The 15,953-nt window shown below is 38.0% G+C and overlaps 1 protein-coding gene across 1 annotated transcript in view; it reads right to left on the bottom strand.

Moving 5' to 3' along the window:
* LOC119422413 (voltage-dependent P/Q-type calcium channel subunit alpha-1A) overlaps nucleotides 1-15,953 on the bottom strand; it is a 40,909-nt gene that overhangs the window by 4,245 nt on the left and 20,711 nt on the right. Inside the window, exons 11-16 of the mRNA XM_037689782.1 lie at nucleotides 10,374-10,490; nucleotides 10,218-10,283; nucleotides 8,175-8,272; nucleotides 7,882-8,032; nucleotides 7,663-7,790; nucleotides 2,309-2,405 (exon numbers count right to left, since the gene is read on the bottom strand). Coding sequence (XP_037545710.1) covers nucleotides 2,309-2,405; nucleotides 7,663-7,790; nucleotides 7,882-8,032; nucleotides 8,175-8,272; nucleotides 10,218-10,283; nucleotides 10,374-10,490 — 657 coding nt within the window. The remainder of the gene's footprint in view (nucleotides 1-2,308; nucleotides 2,406-7,662; nucleotides 7,791-7,881; nucleotides 8,033-8,174; nucleotides 8,273-10,217; nucleotides 10,284-10,373; nucleotides 10,491-15,953) is intronic.

The following is a 15,953-nucleotide window of genomic DNA, read 5'->3' as shown; positions in this document are numbered from 1 at the left end:
TATATATATAAATCAGGTAAAGCCACTTGCTAAAGGTAAGTACAGTCAAATACTGCAAGCTGATTTTAAACATCTGATCTTTATTTACTGTAGATCATTCTTGACAAAGTTAAAAGTGTCGCCAAGCTTTTAAACGTTCAAACAGAAACATCTCGTTTCTGTTTGAACATCTTGACACTACAAACATAATTAGTCAAACTGCTCTTTGCGAAGGACCCTGCACCCGATTATTGTTTTAAATACTGTTTAAGGTGAATCTGGATGCACTTAAAGAGAATAATGGGGGAAAAGGTACAGAAAGTGCAGGAAGTAGAAATGAAAAGAAGACAAGACAAACAGTAAATGTAAAAAAAAAAAGCTTAACTCAAATTTTCATCCTGATAGTCAAAGGCTCTACGAAGCCTAAATCACAGAAGCTTCTTTTGAGCTAACAATATTACAAAAAAAAAAAAAAAAAAAATAATAATAATAATACTAATAAATAAAAATGAACAGAGTATCTGGAATAAAAGAGAAATAATCTACAAGGGCCAAACCTTTTTTCTTTCACTTATTTCAAGGTATTCATCTGTACGTGTGCATGAGTTTTAATGCGCTGTATGGTGTCACCCGCAGTAATAAGAGACACAGAAGAGTGACGACAGAAACATTTACTGATCCTTCTGTACCTGCATCATGCAAATAGCTGCATTATGTAAATATAATGACGGACATTTAATTATTATATTCCTTCTTTTGCTGCTGGCCAAATCTCAGATTAATCACTAAATATTATTGCATTAAGAATCAATGCTTGTTATTATGACCAAAATTAATGCTAAATAAAGCATAAAATATAGTGATTTGCACAAAATCACACTGTACCATTTACAGTTCAATATTTTTATTTATACGATGTTCTGCAAACCTGAAACTTATAAAGGTACATCCATCCAGCCATCCATTATCTTTACCCACTTCTTCCTTTTCAGATTGCGGGTGTCACTGGTGCCCATGTTAATTTATAATATATTTTAGTGCCCATAATTAATATTTTAGAAATAGACTACAGTGTTAAAATTCTTAGTTTAAGATTAATTTTGATTTAGTTTCATTTTAAAGTAAAATTCTGTGAAAAGGTTATGAACAATTAATATCTTACCTGCTGTAGATAGCTCTTTAAAATACCTCAATTTGGAAAAATAGTTTATTTCTGAACAAATAGATGAGCTAATATCTAGACCAAAGTTGTCTCCCACTATATTAAAGCACCTCCAGTCCCAAACATTACACAGCTGTTCACACAAACACTATTTTAAAAACCTTTACGCTGCTGTCAGTTTTACATTGCTCAGTTACTCCAGTAGCCATTTTACTGATATTCCTGACAGAAGTATTCCATCTAGCTACACAGGTGTTGTCTGCACTTGCAAATTATCATAACTTCATGTGAATTACTGTGTAATAAAACATAAAAAAAAACAACCAAACAGCATTTACAGGAACTGCTTATTTTTTGTTTCAAGACTGACACACTTTCCTTTGATCTTGACACACTCCAACTAGCCATTAGCGTACCTGTCTGGTCAGAATTAGACCTATTTTTCCAAACAGGTTGTTCGAAGAACTACATACAAAAGGTCAATTGCTTATCAATTTCAAAGAGAATCCTACTTCAAAATGTCTGAAAATATATATTTTTAAATCTACGTTATTACACACAAAAAGTGTGTACATATTCATTACAAAAAGATCTTATGATCTACATTTTTAATCAGTTTTGTCTAGTAGTTTTTCCTGCACCTAACTGCTTTGTCAACAAGATCAGGTTTCAGATGTGTGTGTGTGTGTGTATGCATTTGTGCAGATTGCAGAAGGACTGGCAAACCCTCCTGTGGTCCCTTACTTCTGCGGCCTGACACGAGCAAATAAAAGAAAAAGGACTCACTACCACTCCACTATCACTTCACTGGACTGCACGACAAAAGCCCATCCCTTCATCCCCGCGGTCGGAGAGTGAGAAGAGAGAAAAGCGCTCACCACCACCACAACCACCACTAACAGACAATGAAGAGAACACCGCTGGGAGGAGGTGAGAGGAACGGGGGAGGTGTAGAGGGGAGAGAGGGTGAGGAAGAGTAGTGGGAGGAGGCAGATTTTAACAGATGAGATAGAAGTTCTCCTCCCCAGCGATGGGGAGGCTTTGAATGAGGGGGGGAAATAAGTAAGAGTAGAGGATTTATTATAAAGGTGGGGAGGGAGAGAGAAAGGTGAGGTGGTGTCTGAGGAGGGTAGAGGGGTAAAGTGAGGGGGAGGGGTGCGAGTCTACCTTATAGGCGACCCGGGCAGGACACCTCTTCCCGAGGCCTAGCGGCGGACACATGTGTCTTAGCATCTGATACATGTCTGTGTAACTGATCCGGCCGCTGGGGTGGCCACACAAAACACACACACACAAGCGCGCACACACACACACGGGCACACGCATTCATCACCCGCACAACAAACAAAACAGAGACGAACGACGTGAAAATGAAAGAAAGAAAAACAGTGAAGGGGAGGAATGGGGAGTGTTACAAGACACAGACGCACAGAGGTGTGTTCGGGGAGAGTAAACAAAAGGAGAAATAAAAGAGGCCGACAAAAGAAGAGGAAGGGAGGGGGGACAAATACACAAAGGTTATTGTTTTGGTCACTGTGGATATGTGGTTGCTGTGGTGAGAGAAAAGGAGATAGAAAGAGAATGATAGAAAACAACTGGGTGTCTTATGTGCCCTCAAGTCTTGTATATCAATAAATTAGGGAGGTAAAGGAAGGAGGGTCGGGATCAGGCAGGGAAGGAGGGGTTGGAAGAAGAGGTGTAATTTATGTGAAGTTAGTATCGTTGAAATACCGTTCTATGCGAGGTGAAAAGGGGGTTTGGGATTTCTTTATTTGCCCAGTTTTGTTGCTCGGATAGAACTGGCAGCGGGGCTTCTTGCAGGCAAAGAAAAGCACCGCTGCAGAGATCGGAGTGAGTCTCTGTGACAAGTCAATGCAGTCTGTTACTGAGGCTGGGTGTCCACCAGTGGCCTCTGAATGGAGCTGCACTTCCAGATGTTTATGAGAGTTCTCTTTGAAACTCAGAAAGGCTGTGATACCCTGCTAAAATCTCAACTTTTTATAAAGTCCACTCACATCACTAAAAAAATTAAAATCTTTGCCACATACATTGTGAGGCGTGCATGTATTGAAAATGCATTGCCAGTTTTTCACTTCAACGCTTTATGCATGCTGTGCCCTTCTTAATGCAGGAGCAGCACCATAAAGTGGTAAAAGTGATTAAAAAGAACATCATTGAAGGCTGTTGAGACTACCACCACAGGTCTGGTCGCATAGCTCAGAAATAACTGTGTCTGTTGCAAAGAGGCACAGCAAGGGTGGAAGCAATGCCTCTTCCTGTGCAGACATGCACAAGAAAAACACACAGCAACAGAATTCTACAGGTACAAGCAAGCTGCTGTTTTTTTAAACCATTAAATAATACAACAGAAATAAAAGTAAAAAGAACAGACGTTGTCATAACCAGGATTTCTCCAAGAATATCTCTCAGTGCAGTTGTCATCACAAGGTAACTGGTGGACACAAGGCCCCCCTGAGTCTTTGCCCTAAACCACACACACCCTGCCCCCTTTCCCTCTGTCTCAAGATACAAACAGAGCAGGTTTGGCCATGTTATTCTAGCATTATAAATATCAATAAATACTGTAATTGCCGGTGTAAAAGCCGCTACTTTTTCTTACACTTTGTACCCCGTGGCTTATATACAGGAACATCTTATTTATGTATTTTTTTTATAATTTTTAAAACTTAAATATTTAAATTTAATTTTGAGGGACTTCCTCTGTTTCTCAGTAGCTTCCTGCCACTGACCAACACTTTCCTTTGACAGAGCGGGGCGCTCATGGCTCCCAGCACCCCGCCCCTCATGGGGGCAGGTGTTTGTGACACAGAGAGAATGCCCTCAGGTAATCAGACATACGAGGCCTTTTGCTCACGGTTTCAAATACCCAACCATAACTCCACCCACATAACTCCGCCCACTCTATCATCATGTGACCAGAAGTCTAACCTGAATGACCAATGAGGAACTCTCGAGGACCATCCCCCAAGATAGACGTGAATTAATTTCTTCAGATCGTTCCCGTGTTGTTTATTGTATTTTGCGCTTCATGGACAGGCCAGTTCATTTGTTCAGCGATAATGGAAAATGCAGAGAATTTCTTATGACACAGCTTTCATGTTAAAAGCGATCGGATGTCGAGGAGGAAACGGAGCTGCTGCCCGTAAGCTGCATCAAGTCGAGGGAAAGCAGTCAAGTCTGGTATATGTTTTAATAAAAGTTTTAAATTTTTTCAGGGTGACATCTTTCTGTTTCGGTAAATATGCATTTAAATACTGGGATCTCATTTTAAAGTCGCATCCGAACACAAAGCAAAGAAACAGAAGGAGTCTTCCCCCCTCCCCTTTCCGTCATGAGGGCTCAATGGTGGAGAAGTCATCAGATTTATTTTTAAAGCAGCTAGTCAGTCAAGACTGATACATGTTTAAATAAAAGTTTAAAAAAAATCTTTGTGTACGGTAAATTTGTGTTCAAATACCAGTATCTCATTTAAGCTTAAACAGGGCCATTAAATAAAATGGAGACAATGGGAGGGGAAAAAAAGACAATGGGGAGGGAGGGCTGTTATTCCTCATTTGAGCAGTGCTGAGGAGAATCACGTCAAATTTATTTAGAAAGTACATTTAAAAACAGCAGTTGTTAACGAAAGTGTTTAACAATAAAGACCAATGGTACTAATTTAATGAATATTTACAGCATTCTGCAGGTACTATTTGATTTCCAGTCACGTAACCTCGATAAGACTTTTTGGTAATATTTACTGGGAAATTATTTTTAATAATTTCAGTTACATAGGTGTTTGGCACTGTTCTGTCCAGTGATTATGCTTAGATAGTTATTGTGTTCATTTTGAAGGTATATGACGATCTTGTAGTCTGACCGTGTGTTGAAAGCAAGCTATATTCTGTGAAACGCCATCTGCTGGCTGGTTCTTGTACTACAACAAGAAAGCTGCACACAGCTGGAGCAGGCTGGGGGCACAGTTCCTGACGATGAACGGTGGATGTCCGCGGCTAAATAACCGGAGCGTCTTATTTATGTACAAAATTATGATTTATTGTCTAATCAAAAGTGCGGCTTAGAGACAGGTGCGTTCCAAAGCCCGACAATTACGGTAAACTGTTCCCTACATTTTTGAGTTGGACAACAAAACTGTTAAGTTGTATTCAGGCTCTATGTCTATGTATTAAGTCCTTCAGGGATGAGTAATGTCAGTATGACTCTGGGATGGAGTGGTAAAAATTTAAAACAGTAATGGAAAGTACAGTAGTCCCTCGCTACTTCGCGGTTCGACATTTGTAGACTTGCTCTTTCACGGTATTTCAAAGTAAGATTATACACAAGAAGAAAAAATGTACACAATACACGATTGTCAACTTTAATATTACTGATTGGGACATTATGGGACACAGTAAAAAGTTGCCAAAAAAAAAATTTCAGACAGGTACCGCCACTTTGTAGTTTTCTCTCAAGAAGCCTACACTGTATCACCATTTGAAAGGACTGCATTTCCCAGAAACCAACAGTGTCCTGCCCAGAAGCCCCAGCAGTGCTTCCAGCCTTCTGCTGAAAAGGAGGGACTTTTTTTTTCTCCGGAGCTCACCGAGACTTATTTCATCTGGATTTGGACTCATTCGGGACCATTGTGTAGTTTTGTGCTGGCTATCCGAAGGTTCACCTTTCTCTAAAAGCGTCTTGGTGCTCAAGGGCAGCAGAAAATCGATCAGAACCAGACCAAGCCTGTTTAGTACCCATATAAAATTTTGCATTATGTAGCTACTGTGCAGTAAGTACATATGTATGTAGTTAAAATTGCAAGGGTTTATGAGTTAAGAACATTGCAAGAGTGTGGGAAGGATTTATAAGTCTTAAAATATATTAAAAAATTCTAAAATAAATTTGGCATTCCTACTTCGCGGATTTTCACCTATTGCGGAGGGGTCCGGAATGTAACCCCCACAATAAACGAGAGACTACGGCACTTTTATTTTACACATTATATTAATTTTAAATAGATACATGAGCTTAAAACCACAGCAGTAAGTGGTATTTATTATTACATAACTAGTGATTGGACAGCTTAGTACAGCAGGTCTTTAAGAATTACAACTGAATATATATATATAAAATTAGCAGTTTTCCATTCTAACTGTATATAACAATATTAAATGATACTAAATAATTGGTTTCCAGTTGAGTTGCTCAGTGCAAAAAACCCTCCAGATTATTGGAGTTCCGTAACAAAATGCTGAAAATAATACGGACCAAGCTAACCGCTAAAAAGGTTAGTGGTAACAATACTGAGACCAAACCTGCTCTGTATGTCTCTGTGACCCCCCCCCCCCCCCCCAAAATCAAACAGAACAATGCACATTGCTCAACCATTTTCTGCCCAGACAAAAATTAGACAGCAAGCAGAAATAAAAGACAGTAATTGACTGGAGTCTAAAATGTGTTCTCAACATATGACTAAAACAAAAGTAAACACATTAGTGTCATTTTTACAGCAATCAGTCAGAAGACAATAGCAAGTGCAGTGTACTAATTCATGCTTCACACACCACTATCGGTGCACTCGTGGGTGTGTGCAAGTGTGTGTGTGTGTGCGTCTCTGCATTGTCCCAAACATTCTTATTGTCATGTCAGAATGCATAAACAACAGACCACCTCCCATCCCCCTAAAAAAAGAATGATTCAATGGTGAAATGGGCTTAAAACAATTGAATAATGCAAACCTGAACAGAGAATTCAAACCAATGGAAATAAAAACAAAAGTAATCATAATTTATCTTAAAAGTGATAAAGAGCAACAATCATTCCAGTCTCTTAAAGGCGAGCAGGTTGCATTTAGGTTTGTGCTTTATGGGTTTGGTTCAAACCTTGCAGGCCACCCTATGTGGGCATTTCTTGCCAAGGCCCAGAGGAGGGGAGATAACTCGCAATAAACTGTACATATCCTTATATTGTATGCGTCCACTGCAACAAAAAAATACAAGGAGGGGAGTTAGGTAAGGGAGCACACAGAGTACATGAAGAAAAAAATAAGAGTGGAACAGGAGAAACAAGAAAACTTAAAAAGTTGAGAAGAAAAGAGAGTTTATTTACTCAGAACAAACATTCTCACGTTCTTTCAGTTCTTTCAAGTGCGCACACACAGGCACGTAAATTAAAAACCAGAGAAGGGGAGGGTAACATTTATATCTTGAGGCGCAATTTGAAACAGATGGCGGCAAAGTTCAGGAATAAAAGGGCACATTGTAGGAAAGGCTGGGAAACATTCAGCTCAGGTGACCATCTTTAACGGTCCAGCTTAAAATTTTATTTTGACACCATGTTTCATCACCGCACTTCCTGGATTCATCCTTTGCCCCATTTTGGGGCAGGAGAAAAAAGTCAGACGTTAAGTATTGACATTCAATGCAAAAAGGTACAAATATGTGCCCACGTTGTTAATGTTTTCCACCTCTGTTTTTATTTAAGATTTCACATGAATTGTGTGAGTCAATGCGTGCGCCACTCACCAGGCAGCAGGGTCGTACTCAGCCCATATCCTTACGTACTCGTCCAAATGATGCGGCCCCAGGATAGAGGAGTCTCTGGTCAGGTACTCAAAATTGTCCATGATGACAGCCACAAAAAGATTGAGCATCTAGAGGCAAGACAAGTGGTTGAATTGCTTTTTTTTAATATACCCCTAAATAAAACTCAGAGATTAGTTTAAGTCACGTATGATTTCTCACCAGGAAAGAGCAGAGGAAAATAAAGGAGACAAAGTAGGTGTAGGCGAAGGTGCTGCCACATTCCTTCCCTGTGTTTCCTGAGTCCGGGTCGCATTTCTTCTCACCAAGGCAGGACAACATAATATCATGCCATGCTTCACCCGTAGCACTCCTGCATGAGAAGATGCACAAAAAAGAGTCAGCAGCCATGAAAGAGGGACAACTGTTCCTTCATACATGTCAACATTTTATTAAATAATCAAGAAAGGGAGATTCAGAATCAAGATAATGCCAAAAATTAGAGACGTGCTTACCTGAACAGCAGCATTAGGGCCATAATGAAGGTTCTGAAGTTATTATGCTCATTGATGGCACTTTCACTATCGTCATTAATGTCTATGTTTCCAAACAGCTAAACATACAGGGGGAGTGGAAAAAGAAATTAACTTTACTAAAAGTATCCACACTGCATTCACAGAATCTTTATATTCACCAAATTAGTAGCTTATTAATAGAAAACCAGGCTTACCGAGCTGCTTATTACAAACCGAGGCCAAACAATCCCAGATGGGAACATGAAACTCTTTTTATGTGAAATTAGTTGCTAAAATTTAGTACATTTGACAAGAAGAATAGAGCCAGAGATGTGTGATGCACATTGACCCATACACAACTATGATTTTTAAATTTTTTTTTATTAACAGACCCTTCTACTTCTAAAACAACAGTTTGGATTATTTGAAGTGATTCTTCCTAGAGCCGTTTACCAAAACCTTATCTGCAGTAGAAATCATTCAGACTATTATCTGTCTGAAATATCAGGCTGTCAGGAGAGGCGAGCTAACAGCTAATCTGTGCCAGGCTCATTTCAAAACACATTTGTGTCGTCTTAAAATAATTTAGATCTGAAACGTTTCATGTGAATGCTATTTTATTAGTCTTTAAAAAAAAGACCTACCATTTTAAACAGCCATGATTTTTACATTAGATGATTGTTAAAATATTAACATGGAAGACTATATAGTTGTTTATACTGAAGACTGGGCCGATCCGTGGTCTATGACAATTCACTTCAATTCAGTTTATTTATATAGTGCCAAGTTACAACAGAAGACATCTCAGGGCACTGCACAGCAACATTCATATATATAAAATGTAAGTTAATAACATTATTTATCTGAGGAGCAGACTGCTTTGAATTTAACTCCATCGCAGAACTCTCATCTTGAGCAAGCACAAAGGCAACAGTGGAAAGGAAAAACTCCCTCATGAGGAAGAAACCTTTAGCAGAACCAGGCTCAGGACAAGAGGTCATCTGCTTCAACCAGCTGGGTTTGAGAGGAACAGATACACAATGGCAGGTCGAGAATCACGTTAAGATACAACTGAATAGTTTTCATTTGACGCTATTTCTATCAATTAATTTTAAGAAATGAGGTAAATTTGTCCTCTAGTAGTCTAAGCCTATAGCAGCATAACAAGCCAACCCTAACTATAGGATTTATCAAAAAAGAAATTCTTAATCCCAGTCTTAAAACTGGACAATGTGTCAGCCTCATGGACAGAAACTGGAAGTTGGTTCCACAAGAGAGGAGCCTGATAAGTGAAAGATCTTCCCCCCATTCTGCTTTTGGAAACTCTAGGAACCGCAAGTAAGCCTGCAGACTGAGAGTGAAGTGCTCTGTTAGGAAAATATGGGACAATAAGATCTGTAATATAAGATGGAGCTAGGTTGTTGAGGGCTTTGTAGGTTAAGTAATGTCCGGTAATGGTATATGTGCAACGTATGCTGCAAAGTGCCACTGCAAAGTGCCACATATTTATCATAAATGGGGGGCGGGGGGGGGGGGGACAACTGATGCAAAAGTAACAAATCAATAACAAATATATTTTATTATTAATAGCAATTCAAGCAAATTATATTTTATTTAATTTTACGGCACAGTACTTTTCCATCAGATAGTCACTTTGCCCCTTTACATTTAATAACGTTCCATTTGGTAACATAAGCTTCACATGAACTGCTGCTAGAAAAAATATTGGAAATACATTTAAACATCTCCAATTTAGTCCTCCTAATGAATAACAAGGGAACAAATTTTATAAAATTGTATGCAACATACTCGGAATCAAATGTATTTCATGAGAAGGTGAAGAAAATATTCTCAAGTGTGTTTCAAGTTTAAAGTTAATGGCTCCTCTAACTGATGATGTGTATGGGATTTTGTGTTTTTTTTAATTTCCTTTTTGTCTAACAAGTCAACTGTTAAATAAATGCAGACTGATACATCAAGATGGTTTTAAAATGTAAAAATAGGTATGAAACATTAATTTTCAGGATGCTCAGCAATACTCACCTGCATGCCAATGATGGCGTAGATGAAGAAGAGCATGGCAATGAGCAGACACACATATGGCAAAGCCTACCACAGTGGAGACAGGAAGTGATTGTCAGTGTCATAAGGTGTTTTTGACTCAATGTTATTTATGTGAATCTGTGAATGTCTGAATACCTTGAAGGACTGGACAAATGTCCATAGAAGGATGCGGATAGTCTCTCCCTGTCTCAGGAGCTTTATGAGGCGAGCTGCTCTGAACAGCCTCAGGAAGCTTAAGTTGATAAAATTATTCTGTGGCACAAGCATGACACATAGTGAGTTTCACAAATCTTCACAATCTACCTTTTCTCTACTGTAATAAATATAAATCGAAACAAAATAAAATCAAATTGAAAAGATGGGGAAAGAAAGGTCAAAGAAAGTAGTCAAACCTAACTAAACTTATCCAACTGCAAACATAAAAGCCTTCTAGTTGCTTCAAATGTAAACTTTAAATAAGAGATAGACAGAGGAAAGGTAATCAAATCATTGGACAAAGAGAAGGACGCATAAAAGGAAAACTATAATAATAATTAAAAAAAGTAAAAGTCATCATCCAATCTCAAAACTTTTTTTTTTTTAAAGATAACCAAATGCACTGATCGCTGAAGAGCAAGCAGGCTATACACAAGCTGGGGCACGAAAAACTTTGTCTGTCAACCACACACACACACAAACACAAACACACACACACACACAGACACATTGACAGTGTATTCATCACAACCAAGAGCATGGGTTGGGATTACCTGTGAACTAAATGTAACACTTTCAAATCCATTGTTGGTGTAACTTTTTAAAGTACAATCACACCAAGAGTCAGTCTATATGAAATAATGCAAGATCAAAGCTATTAGCTTTAGTAAAAATGCTGGGGAAGAGCATAGCAATCCCAGTAAGTTCAATCAAAGTCAAGTGGACAGCTTTTTTTTAAAAATTTTGATGATGTTTCGTTTCTTTCCAAAAGAGTTTTTAAAATTTAGTTTCAGTTCAATATCAAAAAGAAATCCAGCTGCCTTTGACTGAATTAACTAGGGTTAGCTTAGCTACTTTAGCCAGCAGTTACTTCGAATTGTCACCAATATTAATTTTGCACAGCATCCAAACTGAATCAGGTGCACACATCCAGTGGTCAACAGACAAGGTCATAAGAAGAGCATGAGAGGAAGGAGGAGGAAGAGGAGCAGGGAGGGGTTAACATGCAACCTCAGTGCAGTCATGGCATGGCAGCAGACCTTTTCAGAACTGGTCTACATGCAGACCAGTAGGGGACATTTGGGCGTGGCATATTGGAAACTATAATCAAAACATTCACCTTTTTGTTGCATTACAAGTCGAGATGACAATTTTAAAAGATAATCATAAATCTGCCAGGTTAAGGTCATTTTATTCTGTCCTCATGATAAAATACATGTACAATGTGTGCGTTTGTAAATCTTCAACATGCTCGGAGCTCTACATAAAAAAAAAAGAGCTAAAGAAAAAAATAAACGTGGCTTTATTCTTATAAAGAATCAAGTTTTCTAGATACCAAACCTTTTAGTTCTGCTTCTCAGATGTAGGCCATTTTTTGTGAAGTTTCTGAAGGGCTTTTACCATCACTGTTAATGATTTAGTGGGTTCTCAACATACCATTTCTGCTTTTCTACACTATGAAACAATTAAATAAAGCTCTATTGTTGCATCAGCAGGTCATTGTTATAGATGGATAATAATCAGCCACAGTCCTATAAAGCTCAACAAAGACTCTGAAAGACTTCAGGCCTGTTGCCCTGACTTCATTAGTGATGAAGTCATTCTAAAAACTGGTCCAGGCGCCCCTCTTGTCAAAAGTTGAAGATCAGTTGGACACATTTCAATTTGCTTATTGTTCACATAGAGGAGTGGCGGAAGCAACAGGAACTCTTAAATATGATTTTAGAACACCTCGAAGGTACAAAAACATTTATAAGATTGCTTTTTATTGACTTTTCATTGCTTTAACTGTATTCAGACCCACATTTTGGCAGAGAAATTACGTCTGCACAATCTCGACTCTGGCTTCATATGCTGGCTTGTGGACTTTTTAACTGTTTGGTCTCAGTGGGTGAGGGTCAACAAGGTTCTCTCTGATGTCCTGTCCTCTACTGGTTCTCCTCAGGGCTGTGTACTTTCCCCACTTTTATTCATTTTAATACAAACAGTTGTCGCACCCATTTCCCACAGCGGCACATCTTAAAGTTTGCTGATGACTCTGTCATTTTGTCCTTTCTGAGCAGTGATGACCCAGACCCTAGGCCTGTGGTTGGGGACTTCACTGAATGGTGTGAGTCTTCCTTTATAAAGCTAAATGTTTATAAAACAAATGAGATGGTCATTGATTTTAGAAAAGACTCTTCAGCTGCAGCTCCTGTGGTCATTAACAGTGACGCTGTTGAGGTGGTGCATCAATATAAATACTGGGAACTGTTCTTGATGACAAACTGACCTTTGACCCCCATGTGAACTCACTTTGTAAAAAGACCCACCAGAGAATGCATTTTTTTCAGAAGCTCTGTGGTTTTAATGTTGATTCTAGTTTTATGAGAATGTTTTGTTCATGTTTTATTGTCGCTTTTAACTTTTACCTTCATCTGTTGGTTTTGGACTTGACTTGCAAAAACAGGAATAAACTCTCTGAGATTCAAATTCTAATTCAAATTCAAAAACACTTTATTAATCCCAAAGGGAAATTATTTGTTGTTGCAACTCGTTATCCTCATTTCATTAAGAGATGTTATAGATACTGATGGCTGTAGACAGGAAGGATCTCTTGTCAGATTGTCAGGAGGTGCAGCAAAACTGCTGATAAAGCCCTACAGAACCTCACTGACCTACACAAGGCGAGGTCAGTTAACAAGGCCAAGCTGATTCTGGCAGATCCTGTTCACCCACTCCATGGTGAGTTCAGGTTGTTTCCATCTGGATGCAGGTATCTGCTGCCCAGATGTAGGATGAACAGATTGAAAAACTCATTCATCCCTGTAGCGATCAGGTTTCTCAACGAACGATGATGTCTGTACTGTTATTTTAATTATTAGTTATTTTAGTACGGGTGTTTTTATGTGCCTACTGACTGTGAAACAAATTGCCCCCCTGGGGATAATAAAGATTCTTGAACTTGAACTGAGTTGAGAGTAAAAAAAAAAGCTAAAGAACAGCTTAGATCTGTTGGAAATACTGACCCTTTTGTTATGAAGCATCCTTTTGTTTTATTGATTATTCTAAAATGACTAAGAAAACAGCTTATTACATTGTTCTTATTTACTCAGCTTTTATTGCACAACAGCTCATGTACATTAATTTCTTAGATAATAGGAACTACATTTGAGCTGCTGCAAACTTGCTTTGCGACAAAAAAACTATTTAAAATGATAACTCCTTTATTTTATTTATTTTGCACAAGCTTGGATCAAGTAACATATTTTTATTTAGGATGTGCTCACATGAAGTTGATGATACATTCTAATGTCATGAATGAAAAATTATTTTCTTTTATTAAAAAAAGACAAATAACTTTATTTAGTATAAATATGATAATCAACCTCTCCCTGTTCTTAAATACAAAGAGTTTAAAACGTCTCATCCAGAAAGCGCATGCACTGGGGAGCGAGGGTTGAACCTGGACACGAGGGACTGGGTGGGTCGGGGTAAGAATGAATCAGGGAACAACATAGCCAATGAGGATGCAGCAGGAGGCTTTGAGAAATAAATTACAAACCAACCAGATTCTACATGTGCGAAGATGTAGAAAGATGAATGGTGAGGATTTTGTTTTTGTTTGTAATTTTGTTTAGTTGAAGCAAATTGTGGGTTGATTAGATATATATTTTAGGGAGGAGGAGGTGGTGGTTGGTTGTGGGTTTTATTGGGCAAGGGGCACATGGGGCGAAACACACACCATCACCATCATCATCATCACAGTACCACCACCACGTCATGGTGCAGCATGGATGGGAAACACAATGGAGGATTTCATAGTGCATTTTGATTGGATGGATTTAATCAGAGAAGGAGGAAGTGGAAGGGGGCGTAGGGTGCCAACAAAGTAGATAGGATTAAAGAAAGCATGTAAAGAGATAGAAGAGGAAGACGGGATCATTATAGGCATCGTTAGAAAGTACTGAAAACAACAACAACAACAACAACAACAACAACAAAAGCTTCAGCCTCTCCTTAATGCCACCTTCATTAAAAAAAACAACCAATTTCACTGCCTTCTTTGTTCCAAAACAATCACATAAATTAAAAAATATCCATCCAAAATTGTAAATATTGTTTTCTAGTTGATAAAATGATAAATGACCCAAATTAAGGTGCGGTAGGACCACCTTTCTTAATGCTACTATAACAAACAAACAAACAAACAAACAAACAGAAAACCTAGTGAAATATGTCTATATATAGTGTTTTTTTTTGAAAATGCTACAAAAACATATAAAGTCAATAAAATGAAAATAAGAACAAATAATGTGGAACAAAGACAATAAAAAAAATACCATAAAACAAAAACAGTAGAGTGAGGATCCATGTGAAAGCCAATTATAAAGAAAATTAAAAATATGAAGATGCTACATTTTAATTTTGGCAGATAAGCACAATTAATTTCATCTTAAGGAGCTGCTGGTTTTGTCTTTTTGCTAAAACATGTTGACGCAACAAGTCATCGTAACACCTTAAACAATTCTTAAGGAGTTAATTATTAGAAGGTTTTAGTGCTCTGAACTAACAGTTTAGTGTTTCTAATGTGTAAAGTAACTAACAAAAATCAATCATGTCTAAAATGAAGTAACATGGGTGTCAATTAATGTCTGTCCAGGCTGCAAACATCCAATAATTAGCACCTTTAACGTGGCCGGAGGGCGCCATTAATCATCTGACAACACAATCAGATCGCAGGACTTTGAACAACTACTGCTCATCCAGTCAGTGTCAGGGAGCAAAACACTGGAGTGCAAGATTTTTTTAAACTGAAAACTTGATGATCCTTAGGAGGTGAAAAGTAGAGAGAGGCTGAAACTGATTCTGAATTTCACAAAAAAATTATAATATTTTATGACCATTTATAATGTAATCACACACACAACAGACATGCACACAAAAATCACAGTATAGACTAAGGCAAGTTTAAAGACAAAACATATGACTTGTCCTAAGTCATGCATGAATGAAATATATTTTTTAAAAAGTACATCCATCTAACAGCAACTACTTAAATAGCCCATTTCTTCCTAAAGTCTTTGAGTTTATTGTAGTATGTGTATAAATGACCCATTCTGATTAAATATTTGGGTTATGAGCAGACATTTCCAATAATCCTTTTACTCCCCCCCCCCCCTTTTTTTTTTTCAGAACATTTGGGTGTTCAGTAGATGGCTGCTTGCTTCAGTTGACAACATTTTAAAGCCAAACTCTTCTGTGTGCAGGGATTCATATAAATACATGATGTAAAGGTGACATCTAACAGATTGAACATACAGTAGTCCCTCAATTATCACGGGGGATCCGTACCCTGAAACCCCGTGATTAGAGAAAATCCGCAAAGTAGGAATAGTAGGACAAGTAGTAAGCAGTAGTTTGAGTATAAATAAACAATAGAATAATTAATATAATAATTGAATTGTGAAATAATTCTTTGTACTGTATATATATATGTATCTGCTTATATATATCTGTAGAGCTTTATATATGTAAAGA

This window comes from Nematolebias whitei, chromosome 16 (assembly GCF_014905685.2).
Source record: "Nematolebias whitei isolate Nwh7 chromosome 16, NemWhi1, whole genome shotgun sequence".
Classification (NCBI taxonomy): Eukaryota; Metazoa; Chordata; class Actinopteri; order Cyprinodontiformes; family Rivulidae; genus Nematolebias; species Nematolebias whitei.
The sequence above is the reverse complement of the archived record's forward strand: the minus strand, read 5'-3'. Positions and strand labels throughout refer to the sequence as shown.